Source organism: Cyprinodon variegatus, unplaced genomic scaffold (genome assembly GCF_000732505.1).
Source record: "Cyprinodon variegatus isolate N-32 unplaced genomic scaffold, C_variegatus-1.0 Scaffold125, whole genome shotgun sequence".
Taxonomy (NCBI): Eukaryota; Metazoa; Chordata; class Actinopteri; order Cyprinodontiformes; family Cyprinodontidae; genus Cyprinodon; species Cyprinodon variegatus.
Window position 1 is genome coordinate 272,827 of NW_015150578.1, and position 22,166 is coordinate 294,992.

Below are 22,166 nucleotides of genomic sequence, written 5' to 3' on the forward strand. Positions count from 1 at the left end.
TATATATATATACGGTATATGGGGTGTGATGCTCCCTAGGCGCTAAACAATGGCAGTGGATTTAACCATTTAACAGTGGTTAAATGCAGAGAGTGAATTTCCCCATTGTGGGACAATATATATACATATATAGGAAATGAGGCAGGCATCCAGGAGTACTCCTCCAAATGCCCTACAACAGTCAATTCACAGTAGTTACCACACATGGGACATTAGAAGGTGTATGAACTCATCAGTGATTTAGATGATAAATATTGGGGTTTGTAGGAGATTTACTGTATGAGGCATTATGAAAATATTTTATTAATTACACCAATTAATATTTATAACTTTCTCTGAAACAAATACATCAAAATGCATTATGTTGTTTCTGTTTAACTTATTAGAGTGAATCTCAGACATGGAGAAAGAAACATGTTTCAAAATCCCAGTACTCTTTTAGTCATTGATGAATCTTTGTTTCCATGCTGATGATTTTGGTTGTGTAGGACATTAAGTGACAAAGCCAGTGGCTCTAATGTACCTTCTTGGGTTCTCAAAAAGCATCTAGAGTTAATTATGCATATTTTCTCTTGTTAAACTCATGCGGACAGACATACTTAGTGGATATATTTTCCTTCCCTGTGTTGCAAATATTCATTCCTCCCCTGTTTCCAGGCTGTCCACTTTTCTACCTAACCTTTCTGCATCAGTGACCAGCAGGGGGCAGGCTGCCTCTCTCATCTAAATGTCAAAGGCTTTCTGCCTCAGACCGTTGCAGCTTAAATAGGAGACCTTTTTAAGTTGTGTAAGAGTTTGTTTTTTCCCCCTAAGTAGACCTATTTGTCATGTCATGGGTTTTGGTTTTGAATGGCATCTAAACAGCTTTGCTACGCAGTGAGCTCTTGTTTCCCGCTCAACCAAGCAGAAAGCTGAAGTTAGTTTACTGTTTGAGTGATTAATGGGTAAATCACCATCAGTGCTTCTTTTTTTTTTAAATGATTGAGCAATGATGCGTCTCCCAAAAGGGTTCCTACATTCTGGAAAGGGCTGGAGTTTAAACGCACCCCTTGGTCAGCATGATAGAGAAAATGAATCGCCGATCCATACCTGCCTCCATGTATCCGAAACCTAACCCATCCCTCCATGTCTGAGCATCCTTCCCTCACATCATTCCTCCATCCATCTGTCTATCCCTCCTTCCATATGCCTCTTTCTTCGTCCATCTCTCCACCCGTTCATGCATCACTGCATCACCTAGATGTCTATCAACACTGTAAATCCACAGTGAATTATTCCAATCTCACTTTTATTAGATATTGTCTCTGAAATATCTGATGTCTACAGAAATTTCCTAGAGGAAAAGGAAGAATTTTGACGTGACAGTTGTGCAGAAACCTTTTTGCCAGAGAGCTTATTTCATTTGATCCCAAATGATCTTCATACCTATTTTCTTTTTTTAATCGTTGTCTTCCTCCCACAGGCAAACTGGTGGCAATTGCGGTCATCGACGAGAAGGACCCCACTGAGCAGAGCGGCAGGTAGAGAAGGCTGAAATTAAAAAGCACTGCCCTGTATAAACAAATAGCTCACCACACTTTCGACAATAGATGCATTTGGGTGTGTGGCTTTCAAATAAAGATAAGACTGGCTGTTATTGTTTGGAGCTTCCCACAAATTGCAGCCGGCGGCTAAAAATAAATAAAATGTATATATATATATATATATATATAAAAAAAAGGGATGGGCTCTGACTTATGTGGCTTTTCACTCTCTTCTCATTTACTTTTAGATTAAAGACCTTGATGCAGCGGGTGGCGAAGGAATACAGAGAACAGTTTAACAGGTGAGGCACGAAGACACGCTGAGGTCAGAGATGAAAATCCAATTTATACGTTTATTTCAGGACGGCGTACTCACTGGGGAAATGCTGCCAGTCTACTCACAAGCAAGTTTATGCTGTTGTCAGGGCACGTCTGTTTTCCTTTTCTTTTTTTCTTTGTGTAGCGGTTCAGTAGAAAGGTAATTATGTGAAATGTCAGCTTCCAAATATAGGTGTTCTTTTCAGCTGTCAATCACAGCTGCAGCTCAGCTTTTATTAATGCATAATTCTCTGTTTTTCTGCACGATAACAACTCCGTACCGGGGTGTTTATGGTGCGCGCTGCGCCGCTCGACCTGTTCTCATGTTGGAGAGCTCCTCTGTAACAAGGCAAATAAAAACAAAGCTATGTGTAATTTCAGGACGAGCTATTTTTGCTCCAAGATGAGGAGGAATAAAAAAAAGAAGCAGTTTTTTTTTTTTAAACTGAGGGTTTAAAAGTCAGAGAGTTTGCTGAATGTGTGCAGTGGGTAAATTTAAAGCGCTGCTGGTGGGTGACCTTTTAGCTGAAGGATTTTAGTTAAAGAAGGAATGTGCTGTGCTGAAGTGGCTTCTTCGTTTGAATAAAGATGTCCTCCTTAAACAGCCGTGATCAAAGCATTTCTCCCTCTCCAGGCATTCCCATTAGTGCTGATTGAATTACTCAGATCCCTATCATCAATTATACCACTATCTGCCACACTACCTAGTGGTGTTTTTTCGTTTTCTGAAGACATCTGACTTTCACCCCACTGAGATCAGAGTCGCCTGCAGGGTTCTGACACACCTAAACAGAGCTTGTAATTACATGTTTCTGGCTGCGTTGTCGCCCCCGCTGGTAGTTGGAGGAAGTACACAGAGCGGAGAGATCACAGGAGAAGCTGACATTCGAATAAGCCAATGCCTTTGATCCAGTGTTGTGGTATTCCACTCACTCCACCACTTGTGGCATTCGTAGGCAAGCAGGGGAACTCTGGTTCTCGTCAGCATCTGGGCATTTATGTGCTGGCATCAGCACATGTTGCTTTGTTTTGGCTTTGATCTGCCAGTTGTTGCTAAAAATAATAGCTTTATCACAAAGAGACCTCTGAGCCATAATTTATATCCATAAAGGACTTTGCAATCCAAAAACTCCCTTTATAGACTATGAGACTCCTGGCAAACTCATTTCTGGGGCCAGTATATCTTTTTACACTTTTATAATGTTAAAATTATACAAGAACATGCATTTATTTCGAGACCTCTATCACATTGTTTTGCTTTAAGGCCCCATAACTACACAATGCTGGTTTCTCAGTTCAGTCTAACTGCTCTTAATTAGCTGTTTTTAGTAGAAAACAAAAAAACAAAAAACATTTAAAGTCTAGCCTGAAACAGCAAATAAAGGACCATAGATGGGAAGGAGTTTTTCAAAAGGACTTACAAGTATTATTGGCCTTGGATGGAATTTGAATGTTGTCCAAGTTTTATCTAATTACAGATTACCTGCTGTAAATCAATATAGAAATTAGAAAATCTGTCTGATATCAACCCAAAAAACCAATACCAGATTAGGTTTGATCTCGCTTATAGAAGCACTACACATCAGCATTCCACTCCCATCATTTAGTCCACCCCAGCATTTCTATCCAGCCGATCCTTTGTCTTGCAAACAGAGCCAACGGCTGTTTCTCAATTCACAAGAAAGTGAGTATGGACTTGTGTTCTCACCAAGTACGTTCTTGACAAGAACACAGGCAAGTAGGATTCGGGGAGAACAGGAGCACACAGCATAAATATGGATAAATAGGAACAGAAGCTTACTCGTGACATCACCACATTCAAAGCTCGTCTGGAGCTGCATTTCACCTCATGTTATTAATAGTCTCTAGATAATATTAAATTCTTACTTCTTTGATTTAGTGAGGAAATAACACAGTCAGATAAACAAATCAAATGAATATTTTGCCAAATAAAACAAAGAAGACACCATAGCCAGCGGTACTTCCTGCATGGCTATGCTGAGAGAGGGCTGCTGCAGACGGGCTAAAATGAGCCCTGGCTGCGGTTAGCCTCGGAGGTCCGCTGGTTGCCTCGGCCATCGGAACTTTTTAAAATGATGTACTAAATCAGTAAACGGGCCATATAGTGAGGCTTAGAAGTATAATGTTCTCGTATTAAATGATCTTAAAACATACTTTTATAGAACAAAGGCAACAAAAAAGTTAATTTTTAACTTAATTGCTCCATTGGAAGCTGCTGCGGTGCATGCTGGGACAGCTGTCTATCTGGAGTATGGACAAGTCTGCTCTGATGCATGCTCCATAAAGAGGAAGGGGCGAGAACAACATCCGGGGACTTTTTCCGTTCTTAGTCTTGAGTTCTTGTGAATTGGAACAGTACTAGGACTGATGCTGATGATGTTTTACGAGCACATGAGAACGCACAAGTACACACATTGAGAAACGGCTAATATGATCACATCAACAGTTTCACTCACATATTAGCACATGCTACGCTATGGAAGTAGGAGCAATGTCGGCAGTATGGCAAACCTTTTTATTTAAGTACAAAAATAAACTCAAATGCTTTACCAATGTAAAGTTATGTAAAGGTTTTGCATCCTCTAATTTATTTAAATATTTCATTTGTAAAATGATTTTATTTTTAAGTTTGGATTGATCAATGGATTAAATCTAGAGGGATGGTTGTGCGATTAATTATGTGGTTAAAATGGACTGGATCAGAGGACAAATTAATTAGTATATATAGATTGGCATAGATGGATGGATGTGTTGCTAAATGGATAGTTGATCAATAAATGGATCAACAGACATGGACAGATGGATGTATATATTGAACATTTTTAAATGATCTAAAAAAAACACTTAGCAGAAACAAAGGCTAAAAGAAATGATAGATGAGAACTACGACATTCAGAAAACTGAACAAGGAGTAACGTTGACATATGGAAATTCCTTGCCTCATCCATACAGTGTAGGAAGCCCAGCTTTATCAGAATCCTAATGATGTTATTAAGATTAACAAACAGTCACACAGCTTCATTTACCAATCAATTGTTTTGTGTGTTTTTTTTACCAATCTGAAATGGCAGCATTAAGGCGAAGGTTTTAATGTTAGTAAATATTTAATGATAAACTAAAGGCTGTCCTGAAAATCGTACATGGTTTATTTTAGCTCGAGCATCAGTTCTGTTTTATATAGATTAAAATAAGCTAAACCAAAAACAGATTTTTCAATTCTTACTATACTTATAAGCCTCCTCCTCCAAATGCTCCTCAGTGCCCCTTTGTTTGATTCACAGTGTGCAATAGCGAAGTAATGAAGCGCCCCTGTTCTTTCAAATAGCTCTCCAGCATGGAGAAATCACAGGCATGACGTGTAACATGACAGCCTTTGTTTTCCAGCATTGCTTGTTCCACCGTGCTGCTTCTCTGCACAGTTGTTGATGTGGCTCAGTAACACAGGTGGAACAGCACAACCGCCCCATTACATCTAACTGGGAGCAGCCGCATGCTGTGGGTTTCAGTGTGTCCTCAACACATTCGGTTTGGTTCAGGTTGTTCAAATCTCCAAAGAGGATAATTTGATGGCACTCTATAGGTGAAGTTCAAAAATCTAGGTGTCCTATATCTATAGATTCTAATTTAGTTCAGCTCAGATTTTTCTTTTTTTTTTCAGCATTAGAACTACATTATTAAAAAAATAAACCTCTGTCTCAAAGATTATTCCAACAAGGACTGAACTATTCTGCTGATTAGTCTCTCCAACACACCTTCTAATCTGTTGCGTATTTTTAATTCTTATTTTTCCCCCTAAATATCCTTAAACCTTTGTTTGATCTTGTTCTCCTTATATAAGACCTGATATTATTTAAAGCCCCATCCTTGAAGCCCTGGTTTCCATGCATTAACCAGCCACATTGGAATTTGAAGCTATGTCTGCTGAGGAACCTCCAGTTTTTTAAATTTAGAAATCCACCTCACTTGACCTTCTAGCTCAGACTGCTAACAAGTGGTTCAAATTGCACGACTCTAAAGTTGTCGGTTGATTTTCCAAACCTAAGAAGACCCCACATTTAAAAGGAGATCTTAGATATAACCGGTTTGGTCCTACAGTTTGTGTACCGCCACTTGGCAAGCACAACACATAATGAGCTGGTATCATTCAGAAAGATTAAAATGTCAGCATTATTTTTCCTCTGGAAACACTTTCTGATTGGCTACTAGTCCCATTCAACAGGCTTGGTCTTTGTCTGTGCTTAGAGGAGATTGCATGCATTAGGATATCTGCCCAAGACAATCCAACATGTTGGATTTCCCTGATATGCGGTCGGAGAAGACCCCTCATGCTGATCAGTCAAAAGCACTCCTGACACATCACACAAGGAGCATTACCTTATAAGTTTACCTTAATAGCCATCGTGATAACCAGGGCCTCTCTGAAGAGGAAGATTGGGCTAAAATTGGCTCGATAATTGAACCAAGCTTCACTTGAAATGGAACAGAGCACAAAAAAGTATTTTAGAAGGAGATACTGTAATTTGTATCATTTTCCTTTTTTCTTTTAATTTTAGATCTTAAACTGCCAGGCTGGCACGGGTTAAGTGTGGGAGTGTTTTATTGAATATCCAAGGCTCTAGACTTGTTTTTATATTCAAACTCGACTGGAAATATTCCTTGTCTTCAGCTTCATGGAAACATGTTGTTTTTCTAACAGCCAAAGACGTGTCTAAGGGGAGATGGTGATGTGTTAAGAACAAATCTGCAAACAAATGAATAAGTGGCAAACTTCTAATGAAACAGTAAAAATAAAAAGTTATTTCCCTTTCATGTCAAATGTTTCATCGCTGTATTTTCTTTTCCCGTCACTCTTGGAGACGGAGATAATTTCCCACCTAATTCGGATCCATATCTCGCCTGGCTGCAGTTTCCAGAGCAGGCTTTTACTTATGATGAGTTTTATTCCCAGTCTGGTTTACTATTGTCAGTACGATCGCCTCAAACATTGACTGAGGGATTTTTTTCTTTTATTGCCTCCACAAAATGTATTCCACTGTTGGGTCTAATAATCTTGCCATTCATATAAGTGCATGCGGTTTCTGCTTAGAGCCCAGGGGACGATCGTCCTGTATGTCGCAATGATTCGAAATGAATATAATGTATATGTGCAGGCCGCATAATCAGTCATTCGGGCGAAGTCGCCAGCTTCTCTGGTCCTGTATAGCCCCCACCTCACCCCTTCCTTCGTCTGCTCAGACATAGTGCAGCACAATGAGCTACAAATTGAATTCCTCCTCCTTCCTTATCATTTAGATAAATAACCCAAGTCTTTTCTGCGGCGAAGGGAATGAGGAGAAGCAGGGGGACTGCACAGGATGGAGCTTTGGGGATACTTTCATTTTTTTTTATTCCCTCCCTGACAAAAGCGTTCTCTTGTTTCCAGCAGCAGAAGCATTATATTACTTTTAAGCAAGTTTTCTATTTGTGTGATATCGTGCATTGACAACGCTGCCCTGGTTTGTGCTAATAATATACAGCCCGCAGAGACAGGAGATAGAAGTTCTTGTTATACTTTCGTTTTTTCCTTTTGCTCATGATGATTTGTTTTTTTTTTTAATGTCTCTGATGTTTCTTGCATCTCCAGAGATTTCCAGTTTGGCCACATGGATGGGAACGACTACATTAACAGCCTCATTATGGGGTGAGTGTCTCATTTCTGTCCTCATTCTCACTTCTCCTGTCAGCGTCCTCTCTTTCAGCCTCACGTTACCTTCTGTCAGCCACTTATCCAGGTCTGCAGCGGCTTGTAATGCCGGCCTTTGCCATTAAGGGTGCTCTCTGGAGGGGAAGTCAGTTACACAGAAGTGCTGTCATCTTTACTTCCACTGCTTTTGGCATCTTTAACCATCTGTCATCAGTCACCAGTGCTCAAAGGAAAATCCTCACAAAAGATGCAGACACTGCTGCAGATCTGCATATAAGAGGGCAGTGTGGTGTGAAGATCTAAGGAATAACATCAAAAGCTTCAGTGCTTTACACAGGGAGAAAATTATAGCTGGTTTTGTTTTTTTAACAAAAGAAAATCCGATATATATTGTTTACTTCCTCACCGAGCTGCCTCCAATGTGGTAACCCAAAAAAAATGCACTGAATTGCTAAATAAGAATCATTTCGTCTGTAATTTAATCTCAATATTAGTACAGCTGTTCTGTGCCACCCTGATTTATGAGACTTGATTAGCAAGCAAACTGTATGGTAAGGGCCAAGGTATTCTGCAGAATGTTCAGGAAAGATGTGTGAAGAAGGTTACTGCAGGATCTAAAATAAATATAAAATGTTAGAATGGTTAAACAATCATTAAATCTACCCAGATAAATATATCCAACTAATGGTGCATTTACACTGAACGCAAAGTCTGCCTTTTGCATGATATACCTATGCAAAGCATGTGGGCAATAGCGGGAAAGTGGCCATTGGTGAGAGCCATTAGTGACCGCTAGAGATGAAAAATCAGAACGTTTCTGTGAAATTACGTCCCGGCAACCACTCAAACTGGTTTTGACATAGTTTGATGGATAAAATGCAGAGATCAGAGCAGCGAAGATGAAGCCTTTTGAGGCAAAATAGAATATAGCGAAAATGCATTGACGAAGGACTAAAAATAATCGTCATTACGATGCATCGCGATTCTAATTTTTGTGATCTACTGCATCGATTCTTGAAGGCAAGAATCAATTATAAAAAAAAAAAAAAATAGAACAAATAAAATCCATTAATGGTTGGCGCACATCAGCCAAATCAAGTGGAATACAACTTCCAGTCCAGCAGATGTCGCTGCGTATGTGTTGACGCCTGCTGCTTTGTGTCACAAGCATGTCCGGCCACGGGATACTGAGACGAGTCATTTGTAAACAAAATATGGAGGAGACTGAGAAAATTCGCCCCCCCGGCTCAATCACATTTCAAGTCAGATGCTTGGATGCATTCTGGCTTTAAAAACAAAGGTAAAAATGAAATTGATATGATGCATGTAATTTGCAAAAGGACCACTGAGGCCATGTAAATGTACTGATTATCCTTATTTTGTTATTTCAAGTTTTATGAATCTTTTTGTCAATGTGTCCACACCAGTAATAGTAATATTTGTGTCCAGTATTTGTTTTCATGGCAACACCTCCAAAAGTAATTTCAATAAATAAAGCTATGTGTGAATTCAGTTGCTTTCAGTTATGAATCAATTGAAGACACTCTCCAGATCATACCCAGCCAGTCAGCCACTGGTAATGGCTGTATCTTTTTCTTACAGTGTTCAGTGAAAATATTGCGATGCATCGCAATATTTCAAGTATCGTGATTCATTGTGATAGAATCGCATCGTGGCATGGGAATCGTGATTCAAATCGAATCATGACTTCTTTGCCAATACCCACCCCTAGTGTGAATGCATGGGCCGAGTAATTAGAGAATTAATGAGAGGCAGCTTAGTTACTTATAGTAACTCTGGAGGAGCTCTAGAAATCCACAGCTCTGGTTAAATAACCTTTCAACAGAAGTTATTCATTTGCTTCAGAAATCTGTACTTTATGGCAAAGTGGCAAGAAGAAGGCAACTGGTTAAAAAAGACAANAGCAGTTTTATTTCCAGTCTCTAAGACTTTGGGGTGTTAGGGGGAAAGCATGTGAAAAAGCCTCTGTTCTAGTGAGGACGTAATGTATTTATTTTTGGTCCTACATAGGCGACGTAGGGAAGAAAACTAAAATGGTCAAACATGGTTGTCATTGTCACGCTTCAAGGGAGGTTTTTCTTTAGAAGGAACAGAATATGATTGTAGCTAAAGCCAGCATGATCATGGGTTGGGTTGATGATTCTCCTCCTTGAAGGAGTGTAACCCTTAACAAATATTCAGAGCTGCAATGACATATTTTAGGTTACAGACAATCAGGCGTTTACTCAGTTCTTCTGAAAAGCTTTGGACCATTTTCCAGGAGACTTTAGCCCCATTTACACTACCCTTTTGAAACCCTGCCAAGAATGGTCCGAGCACGGTTACTGAGATAACTCTTGAGTGTAAATGGAACGCAACTGAACTGGGCTGTTCCAGACACAACCAAACAGCGCTAAATCTAGTACTAGTTCAACAGTAGGGCTCGCCACAGTTCAGTTGTGCCTTGCTTCTCTGATAACAAAAGAGTGCATGGGCGACACCGTATCTTCTATTCACAGTCAGATCACTCCATTTACGGGTTTTCCGGCGTGTCTGGCTTTGCAATTCACAGATCTCTTCACCTGTTCACAACATGAACTTCAGGCTATTAACAATAAATGGCATCAAAAGAGCGTGGTGCAACCTGGGATGATGCAGAGACTCAGGCTGTCTTTCAAATTTTGGCGGAGGGCGCTAAGATTTAAAAACGCTAAAATTTAAAAATGTCGGGCACCGACATTTCCATTTGCATAATTGCCACCTTGCGAGCTGTATTATCGTGGACTGCCGATAGGAGGCAAGGAACCGTGCTAGTGTGGTGTGTAAATGGTCGGAAGAACCAAGCTTGGCACGGATCGGTTTCAGAGGGGTAGCATAAATTGGGCAATTTGGCACTACAGGAGCCTGTAGTTGGAGTGCATACAAAACAAGACTGAGCCAGTTTACTTTAAAGTTATAGTGGAGGAGGATTTTCGCCAATTTTTGAAAAGACCCAAGAGAGAATGCCTGTTAAACACGTGCGAGAGCATGCACAAGCCCATTTCTTCTCGTGCACACTCTGTTTAAAAGTTGCTGTTTGCATCACTCATACAAGCTTACTTTCCAAAAGAAGATTAGCAATTTTTCCACTATAGACCCACCACCAGTAGTTGAAAATTCAGACAAGCACGTAGGACGGCCTTACGTAAACATACTGAATCACGAGAATGTTGACATTTAAGAGGACCACTTATTTAGATGACCCAGAAAAAGAACATCCTCCAATATACCTTTAAATGTGCTTAGAAGGATGCTTTCCCAGGTGCTTAAAATATTAGTGCTCCAACAGCTTGGTCTAGTGTGAGCCATTAGAACTGACGCACTCATCAGATGTAGAAACATGTTTTGAAAAACTGACCAAAAGTCCTGTTTTTTTTGTTTCCACAACGCGCATGACTGAGAATTTTCACAAGCATTTAGGTCCAAGCTTATTTGTGTTTTAAATATTTTCAGCCATTGAGCCATTTTGCACATAAGAGTTAATCTAGTTTTATAGTTTTAAGTGACAGATTCCCAAAGCTTTGCTTGGTCTGCCAGTAATTTAGGGGTATCTGAGTAGAGGGGCTGAAAACAAATGAAAACCACTCTTAAATGGAAAAGATAATAAAGCAATCTGCTCCTATGTCACATTAACATGTCTTGTAAAATCCAAGTAGATAATATTGAATTATTTGGTTGTAACGTGTCAATTAGAAAAAGTTCAAGGGTTATGAACGGGTGGATTACATCTATGGTGCTTTTAATATTTTTGTCAGAGAGCAGCACTAACGAAGGAAGATTCGGCTGTAGCGCCCTTGTACCCGCTCTGAGGGCCGACTGTTAGGGTGTTGTGCTGTGAGAGATCCTCCATCTGACATGGCACACTTTTTAATTAGACCCAACCCCACATGTGTTACAGACCAGCAGAGCTGCGGCGGTCGCTTGTCTGTTTTGTGTCAAGTAACTTCTAGTGCCTCGTTATGTGTTTTCTGTTTAATTTAGTGTGAGAGTCTGAATGCGTAATGGGCCTGCTGCAGGATGTTGTTTTAATTTGAGCATGTTATTGTTTGTCGGAGAGAGATTATGGCAGCTATGCTCTCCTAAGTCCTGTGTAATTAACTCAACTAGTCAATGAACACAGGCGACTGGAGATTCAATGTGACCAGATTCAACCGAAAGTGTCCCGGCACCCCTAAAATTAAACAGGAAGTGAGTATATTTAGGGATAAAAGGAGTGATTAGCGTTTCTAGTTTTGTATGGGAACATGCAGCATGCACAATGCTGGGATCGTGACTCTGGATTTGGCTTATGCTCTGCAGGATTAATTGCCCTCTTTTGAGGAATAAAATCCTGGCCTGTCAACCAATCCTCCCCCCCTAGGAGAGTCATAGAAATAAACCTGATTGCTTTTTATCCCCTTTCCTGTCATCACTGAGATCACCGTCTGGCAGCAGTCTGTCTCTCACTAAAGGCGACCGCAGCTTTCATCAGGGGCCCCGAAAACACATCCAGGAATCCACAGTTATATACGATGAGCACCATTCAGAGTCTTCAGGGCATCTTTGGGTTTGTTTAATATAAGATTATTGCCAACACCTTTAACAGGCAGTGAAAAACTAAAGATGTGAGAACTCCCTGTGTGGGAAGAAGACTTTTTATCAGAGAATATGAGTCATTAGAGGGAGAGGAAGAACTTTAAATCAGTCTGTGAAATAGATGCGGTTCCGATTGAATGCAGTTAGTGATTGCTGGTGTCGGGGTTGTGGGGGTTTGATTAACAAACTCGTTACTTGCACATCCCCATTTTTGATTCATAAAGACGACACGCAAAGTGGGGAATCACGGCCACCGAATAGAAATGAATATATAACTTTGTAACCGTGCAAATACCTGGCTGCATGTGTGCATAGTTTTAAATGATCATCTGTCTCCATCGTCTGCATCTCATACCCCCCAATCAGATACCTTCATGTCCTCTGAATGTAGTTGGTGAAAGAGAAGATTTAGACAAGATCAGTAGGACTCATGGTATAAAGGCATCAGTCAGGATGGGATACAAAAATGTCCGCACTATTTCTTTTTTTCCACACCATGGTATAGGGTTGGGATACATCGATAATCTGAGAAAATATTGGGCAGAGGTGAAATCATAAGAACTGGACTCTTTTCTAAATGGTTAGAAAAGGCTAAATAAAAACTAATCAGGATGACTGGTAAGAGTTTATAGCAACAATAGAAAGATATTCAGCTTTTTTGTGACCAAAAAGACATTTTTTTTTTCCTGCATAGAAAACACCCAGACTTAAAAAAAAAAATGTAAGTTTTGGGCAACATTCCCAAAAACATTTTTTTATCACAAAGAGAGTATCTCTAAATCGGGTTGGATTAAGTTATGAACCGCTTCAAATGCTAGTTAGTTCTGCTCTTTATAGTTGTTCTTTAAAAAGAGGGTTGTTATTTTTCAGCAAAGCAGTGAATCTAATGGATTCAAATCAACATTATAGTTTCCCGACAGGAGAATTAGGGTCTTGGTAGCACCTGGCACTAAGGCTGAATCAGTTTAATCGGTTATTGAAATAATTAACTAATTTAGTGATTGATTAATCTTAACGAAGTGTAGAGACTCTAAAACATACCTTTAGCTGACAGAGGAAACCACTCAGTAGAATAATTGTACTGACATTTTAAGAAAAATAAAAACATTTTTCTGCATTAAAATTCTTCATCCAAAGCTCCTCAGGTGGAATAGTCTTAGTTTCACCTGGTTGGAATTCTGTAAAAAATCTTTTGCTATCTGATTATTAATCGTTTAATCAAAAAAATAGTCGACAGATTTATCAGTTGGCAAGTTTCGGCTCTACCCGTCACTAGAACAAAAATTGTCAGAGCTTCTCTTGGTGACTGGAAAAGGTCTTTGTCCTTTAAATCTGGTATGATCTGGAAAGTTGTTCCAAACTGTGGCCCACTGATGTATTTCAGTGAAGGAAGATTTGATGTTAGCTTCAAGCAGTTGTCTAAATAAAGGCAGTGACTCTTTGGTAACCAGACTCATTGACTTCTTTCTTTAGTTGTATTTAGTTCTGTTTTCACTGGAATTTTCCAGTACAGGCATCCTATTAAATGTGGGTGGATAAAAAGTTGTAAAATGATTAATAATGGTGTTGCTGTTTAAGGGCCACCATAGTATGAGGCAGTCATTTTTGTTTGCATTAGAAAACAGTGATTTCACTCCGCTAGATAGCATGTCCCTTCATCATTGCAGCGAACCCCCTGTAGTCCCACTTAGAGGCATAAAGGCTAATCCATATTTAGTATAAATGAGGGCCATCTGTTGGAGTAGGGTGTGTGTGTGTGTGTGTGTGTGTGTGTGTGTGTGTGTGGCTGCAGCTCTCAGCTGGACAGAGCAGTGCAGTGTTGATGAATCCACCACACGGGCGTGTGTGTTTGCACTCTGGATCTCAGCTGGGTGGTGGATTGGGACATTGATGGATATGTGTGCAATTTGTTGCTGGGTTGAGTAACACCGCAGGGATGTGAGGAGGCAGCACAGCGATTGGACTGTTTGTGTGCCTCAGTGTGTGCGCGTCTAAGCAGCGGCATACCTTATCTAAGCCGGGCTTTGGTGCTGCACAAAATGTGTGGAAAAGGGATTAGTTGCTTTATGACCTTATTCCTTATCTCACAAGGATTTCTAATTCTTTTGCCGATTTGTGGAGATTAGGTAGCTCAGGAGTGTAAAGTGAAGGTTACTGTTTGAGTCTTCTGCTAAACTAAAGATGAGTGGACCACTGGGCCCAGTGTAGAGGCAGAGGGGCTTCCCTTAAGACGCCCAGTGATTTACTTCCAACTGTTTTTTCAACAGTTGGTTCTAGTATAAGACTGCGTGTGGCGTTGGAGCCAGTCGAAGCTGTTTTTAAGGTCAGAACCTGGTAGCTTTTCTACTGCTGTGAAGCTAACACCAATCAGGCTATTGTCACTAGAAACGTAATCATGTTATTTGAATTCTTTGATATGTTGAAGCATAGTATCACTTTTTTATCTTTCTATATTACTAAACAGAAAGAATATAACTTCTTTGAGATAATTCTACTCTTTTTTTTTTTTTTTACATTTTACTTTTTATTGGTATTTTTCACTTTTTTACAAATACAGTGTAAATGAACAATATACATTGAACTCAACGTAACATAGAGCTTTCACTTGGGAGCTATTCAATTCTACTCTTTTTGCACTGTTTTTACTGCTTTGTCATTATAGAAATTAGAAAACAGGATATGCATCCAAAGGCTTAACTAGAGGGAATACCTTCTTTTTTATTGTTTTAAAGAAAATCAGTTTATGTAAATGCTCCATTTGAAGGAAGATGATCAGAAAAAATATGTACAAAATGTCATCAACATTAATACAGTCTTAAAAATATGTAAAAAAAAAAAAATCCAAAGGTGTCATAAAATACTGCTGCTGTTGCACAGATGAGTCCCTGCTTTTATTAGTTTGGGAATCTCCACACCTTGATGTCCTTTTCTAAATCATAAAATGTTTCCATTAATTAATAGTGGTGTCCATTTAACTCCAGAGATCGCTTATTAATGAACTAAAATGGGTTCTATACAATGGTGTTGAGTGCTGTGAAATGAAGTGGAGGTGATCCAGCATCCGTTTCTGATCTATTTATGTCTTTTTCAGACTTTTTTATGGGGGTTGCCTTGTGGTTGGCGACCCTTAACCCCAGTACAGTCCCCTGAAGTAGTGTGGCAGCACACTGCTTCCTAATGGATGGGTTAAAGTTAGCCACTGATTTCTATAATTGGAGCTTTTAGTTGGAAAAGAAAAGCCTCCAGAAATACTGGAGTAATGGGGTATTTATAAGACAAGTGTTGAACCTTGAATATTATTTAATGTTTCCTTATATAAAGCTTGAGTAATAAAGCTTAAAAAGCCTGTGAGTTTCTGCCTTTTTTCTTTTCAAAACATAGGAAACAGGATTGTGTTCTTTATTAGAAGTCCTCCCTTTGAAAGAAAGCCCGTGGGAAAAGTTAGGTTGCTCTCAGTACAAAGACTTTGTTTGTCACACCGCTGTATTATCTGTTTTCCAATTTGTTCTATAAGATAACTTCATTATGTTCCCATCCAACCATTTACATTGATAACAGCACACAGTGGCGCTGAGGTGAACAAGATTAAATACCGTATTCTATTGTTGTTATTTTCCTCAGGGAAGTGACAGTGCCCACCGTTATCATCCTTAACACATCCAACGAGCAGTACTTCTTGCCCGGCGAGCCGATTGAGAGCGTGGAGCAGCTGGTCCAATTCATCAGCAGCGTTCTGAACGGCTCTGCACAGGTTAAAACCTACACCTCCTTTCTCCGTCTCCCTCCCCTGCTTTCTGTTTGCGCTTTCAGCCCAGAATAGCCCGTCCGCCCTCTTCCCCTCATCTTGTACAATTGTAATCACCTCAGTGGTTCTCATTAATCAGGCATGTTGTCTTGCATTTTAAGTCTTAAGAAAAAATGCACATGGAAATAAATTGAAATCTCCTTTAACATGTTTAGATTTCACATTTCTGTCCCCTTTTAAGAGATTATTTACTTGTGCTTTAAATCAAACAGTCAGATTATTACATAGATTTATAATCATAACCTATTTCATGTTGCTTTCCTGTAGTCCCCAGATGTATGAAACCATAAGCCAAACATTCAGAGGTTCTCTATTTTTTTTTTCTTGGCTATTTTTTGCTCTTTAAAACAAACCACCGCCCACCAAATACGCAGTTCTACCGTCCGGTTCTGGGCAAGCCTGGACTGTTTCAGGCTTTTCTCATCATGACCTTAATGTCTGCCACGAGCCTCTCTCACGGCTGGTCCATGCTTCATGTGGACGCAAACAGAATAATAGGGGATGGAAAGTATGTTTCTGTGGGTTTTTCAGGGAACGCTTGAGGAATGAGGGATTTTTTTTCCACCCAGGAACAAATTAAATCTTGAAACACTAGAATAGGGATAGTTTTTTTTTTTTCCTAGCCATAAATAGACAAAGATGGTGGTCTGTTTCAACTTTCCACTATTGTTTCAAGGAGCTTTGAACTCCCTGCTTTTGCGGTACATACCCAGCTTTAGCATTCAAGTCTTTCTATACTTTCAACTTTCTAGCAATGGAAACAAATGCTCAGAACCTCTGTATCCGTTTTCGTGTGCCACAAGCGTACAGTGCAACAGCTGCTACCTGAGAAATGAGCCTCATGCCCTCTTCTAGCTAATTTGCAGAGGTCCTGTTTGGGCAGAGCTAATTAACTGGACATCCTGATGAATAAGCTTCGGCACACATCAGACCCAGATGCTTTAGTTGACAAAATGGATTCAGATGGAGCAGAGCTGAAACATGGGACAAAAACTAGAGATGGATGCACATTCTTTGCAAAATAATTTAAATATGAAAATGAGTTGAATAAAGTCTAATAGTGTCTGGAAAATTGTAGAAATTGTTATATTAGGTATTTTGTAGGACTGGTTGGGTATATAAACATCCCAAACTCTACTACTGATCTCATTCACTAGACTACCCATCAATCCACCCACATAGCACAGTATGTTATACCGATCACCAAACGCTCTAAGGCTACGTTCACACTGCAGATTGAAGTGACCCAAATCCGATTTTTGTTTTTGCCCATATAAGAGCTGTATCTGATCTTTTCATGCCAGCCTGAACAACAGATCGGATTTTTTCCAATGCGATCTAGGCCACCTGGCTATGAATCAGATACGAATCTGATCTTTTCAAACACGACCCGTGTCTGAACAGCCAGGTCGCATTCATCCAACCTGAAAATCATTAATACTCAACAAAGGTCACTATTCTGCTTCTTTCTACGCAGAACAACAACAATGGCTGATGATAATGCGGAGAGCAGTATTTATGATTAAACATATTGAAAAGATTGAATGTTTAAAGTTTGGAAGGGTCGCTAGATGCGCTCCAGCACTACCATCCATGCTTACTTCCGTAAACACAAAACACGCATGCTTGTGACGCCATTGTGTCCTCTACTGTGAATGCGGGACACTTGCGTTGTATGAATGCAGTTCACAAAGGCGATCACATACAAATCGCATATATTTGGAAATGTGAACGGCAATGCAAAATAAATCAGATTTACAAAAAAAAAAAAAATCAGAATTGAGCATTAAGGCCTGCAGTGTGAACGTAGCCTAATAAACCAAATATTATTTTTTTAAATCTAAGACTGCACTAACGTCCTTTTCCTGCAGGCGTATGGGGGTGATGGCTTCATGCAGCGGATCAAACGCGTGGCCTTTGATGCCAGGTCCACCATCATGGTAAGTTGCTGTTCTGTTCAGGCTCCTACATGATGAGAATCAGGGATAACTTCCTAATCACAGAGCAGCTGTGATTACTATTGCTTCTCCTAGGAAAAGAATGAATTTAGTAGTCGGGGATCAACAATAAACCCTTAAGGTAGAATAGGCGAAATAGTGATTTCTGTTTTTTTTTTTTTTTCCCTTCATGGCTTCAGTTTTGTAATTAAATGCCTCTAAGGCAAGGCTTTTTCAAACCGTTAGTATAGAATAATTTAAGTTTTTTTTTTTTTGTTTATAGATGCTTCGATCTTGGAAAGGCTTTTTGCATCATTTCAGACTCCTACTTTATTGTTTATTAGAGTGACAAAACAGTCTCCCTTTGCAAGAACATTTTTCATAAAGATTTTTCCTCTCATGCATTAGTCTAAAAATTGAAGTGCTCATAAACCATCTATTTGACATTCTTTGTATTCTAACCTGTTTTGATTGAAGATATCTGCTGTTTGGTCTAGAGAGAGACAAAGTCAAAGCAGGTTTATTTCTAAAGGATTACTCTTCCCTTGCAGTGCTACCTTCTGTACGTTCCCTTGTCTGTGTAAATGTAAGCAGTGTAGCTATTATGTAGAGAATATAGAGAACAGGAAAAAAAAACACTGTACGATGGCAAAAACATACAGAAGAGCCAGATTTGCAGGGGGAGAAAAAGGGCACAGGAGGCGGGACTTGCTTCTCCTCCCACATTTGCCATTAGTTGTTGGCTTTTTGGGAATGATGGTTTTTTTTTTCCCCCACCAAGGGTGTGAGAGGAATGTATACACAGCTGTGTTGTTATGCTTTACAGTCCACACACTTATACTTAAGCATGGATTAAAGTTCTTGCTGCTTTGAGCTGCAATTGTATAAGCAGACTATAAAATGAAGAACATTCTGGTAAGATTCAGTAAACAACACTGGACCTTTAACTTTGTTTTATGTCCTCTAGGTCAAACAATATTAATACATGTTTGTTTTAAAGTTAGATAGGAATTTAAAAAATGTTCAAAAAGCAGATGTGTGGGAAGCTGAGTTCGTTTTGGTTCTGTACAGAACATTGGGTTCAGGCAGCAATTTACTCATTCCCCATTTCCTTCCCCATAAACTAGAGACAATTCATTGTCTTAAATGGGCTGAAGAGAATAAAACTTTATAAGTAAAACTGAAATTTAGAATTTCATTCATAAATCTTTGGCACATATTTTGTAGAATGAGTTGGGAAGAACATACTCCAAGCAGCTTTGGGCCTAACATGAATTTTATGCCGTCAGATTCAAAAAGTTAAACTTCTAACTGGAGTCTACCTGGACATTTTAGAAGATGTCATTTTCCCCTCTGCGGATGAGCTTTATGGAGATGCTGATTTTATTTCCCAGCAGGACTTTGCTCCTGCCCTTATTGCCAAGAGTCCTATTACCTGGTGTTTCTGGGCTTGATTGGCCAGAAAACCTGCCTGACCTGAACCCCATAGAGAGTCTAAGGAGTTTTGTCAAGATGAAGAAAACAGACACCAGAACCAATAATGCAGATGAGCCTCTGGCTGCTATTAAAACAAGGTGGGCTTGCTGAACACCTCAGCAGAGCTCCAGGCTGATTAACTCAGTGCCTCATTGTACTGATGTAGGAATTCATGCAAAAGAGGACCTGATTTGGTGCAGACCGCTTCTGCAGCATATAAGCTTGTATATGTTGACTGATATGTACCTTTCTTCCTTAAAGGGATTGGAGGGAAATAGTGACTGAACTGTTGACAAGGAAAATTATAAATGACAGTTTATTTAAACACTCCTTATTGTAGATGAAATGATAGATTGAGGTGTAAAAAAAACAAAATATTCAAGGTCATTATAGAGGCTAAGTGCAATTATTTAGCTGACATTGGTGCTTCAACAATCAAGTCTATTTATAATTAAAATATATGTCCTTTCAATAAATGATTGCGTTGTTTTGAGTTCATGAAGTTATTTACGGAGTTCAATTATTTCTTTTAATTTACATATATCCATTAAAGGTTGAATAAATAGATAAAAAGATTAAGTTTAATTTATTCAATGGGGCTCTGTGACTTCCTGAGCTGCTAGTAGATCTTATGTCCTTCAGCCTGAACATCCTATGGATGTTTCAGCTCATTATTTTGTTCATATAAGCTCAAAATTACTGCAACTAAAATAATCTCATTTAACGAAACTGTAAATATTAAGAAAGCATTTAACCCTGGTTTACACATTGTAACATTCAATTCATGGATTACCTAAAGAAAAAATGTATGCCTTATTTTACACCACAGCATATAAAGTTTTAGCCTTGTCTAAACCTAAAACTGTTTTTTTTAGTTTACTCTTACCCTCTCCCTATTGAAAGCGATTCAAGTTCTTTAATCTCTAAGAATAACCAGCTTGGTGCAGATTCCCCCCTTTAAAACTCCCTTGTCAGACTTTGTAGCCCTAAAGGTAAGTGCATGAAAAAACATCCCTACCCTGTGGACCCCTGTGTGTCCTTCGAGTCCTTAACCATGTTAATATGAATTACACAAAAAAGGAGCGTCTTTACATAAAGAGCTATATTTTTTTTTACATTACTTTATTAAAATATTTGGAACAGAATGAGAATATCGGTTGAAAAAACGTATTTCTTTTTTTGTCATTTGGTTGCAAATTATGTGTTTTTTTCCCCCATCATATTTAACAAGCCTTCAAATTCCTTTAAAGAAATCCATTCAGTTTTAAAGTTTGTTTTTATTTTTTCATAACCTAAAATTAGAAACAAGTTGATGACTGTATTATATATTGCTAAGCATTGATGTTATTTATTTTAGAAGGGTTGTGAAGTTTAAATTAGTTGGACCAGGGTCAGAACGTGGCTGTTTGGGGAAAATCTACTATTATGAGAATACAATTATGTGTTTTTGTAGTTCTTATGGATAGAGTATGTAACAACTCTTTTTGGCTTTCCTTATGAGCAACACGGTAGTAATATGAGTGAAAGGCTTGAGATGAGAAGAAAAGGGAATAAATGAATCTTAACCTACTGATATCTCTCTAAATAAGTGAGCTGTGAGCATCAGAATGACCAGAATAGACCAGAAATGGTTAATAGACATCACACTGACGCCAGAGAGCTCTCCTAAATGGATCTCTGACAGGATCATGAGGAAGCAACAACATTAGGTGCAGTGAGTCATATCCAGAAGAGTTAGCATAATGTAACCAATCCTTACCTCATCTACTGTCTCATTGCTCTGTCAAATTACCAGCACTTTTCCCTGGGTCATAACCGGAGGAAACCTGAATTATTTCCTTCCCAATTCTCATGTGTAGTCATAATCCTTCACCAAATGCTGCCTTCCAGACATTTGTTATATCTGTAATATTGTCGTCACATGACGTATGTAGAAACAGACCTAAAACTCTTGCCAGCTGACCTCTGTGCTGCTGTTTCAATTGGAAGGAAGAAATTTCACTTGACTGCATTAGTATGGAACTAGACAAAATGCATCAAAGGGAAGAGAGTGAGCTTAGAATATAAAGACATACTTTAATTAGGGGCAAGGAGAAGATATCTTATCGTGTAGAGATCTGCAGAGATTTTAAGTCATGACCCTATTTAGAGTTGCAAATTATAATATGCAGGGTGTTCCAATTAAGAAAAGTAGGGTACAATTTCACTTAGGCATGAAGTGTGCTTAAGTTATCCCATGGGACACAAAAACATGCAGTTCAGCCCAGCATTCTTCAAAAATATATGATCAATTTTACATAAAGTTGAAATTTTTATTTTACATGTAATTAAGAAAAGAAGCAAGTGTAATGTTAAGCCTAATTGGTTCATGTATATTCCTGCATTTAAGTTGACCAGCATTCATCATTTTTCCACTGATATTTTAATTATTTGACAATGAGTGATCTTTAGGCTGTAAATCCTCTGTGCCAACCCCCTAATTTTTTGGTCCCCCCACAGATTAATACAGGGCTCCAAAACCTCAATTCTGGAGTAATACCTTCTTAAGGTTAAAGATTTTCTTAAACCTAATTATGTCAAAGGTATCAATCCCCCCAATTTTCAAAACATCTGTTTATTGTAGAGGAGTAACTAACCACTAGCATTAGCTAGGGTGGTCAAATATATTGATAATCAAAGCTACACTGGAATGATATAGAATAGAATAAGAAATCCCTTTATTGATCCACACTGCGGGAATTGTGGATCAATAAAGGGATTTCTTATTCTATTCTATATCATTCCAGTGT

General features: G+C 39.0%; 1 protein-coding gene across 1 annotated transcript in view; it reads left to right on the forward strand.

The window, feature by feature from the left end:
- The window catches only part of tmx3 (thioredoxin-related transmembrane protein 3), a 62,419-nt gene that overhangs the window by 35,239 nt on the left and 5,014 nt on the right, over positions 1–22,166 (forward strand). Inside the window, exons 11-15 of the mRNA XM_015375774.1 lie at positions 1,463–1,520; positions 1,772–1,825; positions 7,486–7,542; positions 15,781–15,910; positions 17,836–17,904. Of these exons, the coding sequence (XP_015231260.1) occupies positions 1,463–1,520; positions 1,772–1,825; positions 7,486–7,542; positions 15,781–15,910; positions 17,836–17,904 (368 nt within the window). The remainder of the gene's footprint in view (positions 1–1,462; positions 1,521–1,771; positions 1,826–7,485; positions 7,543–15,780; positions 15,911–17,835; positions 17,905–22,166) is intronic.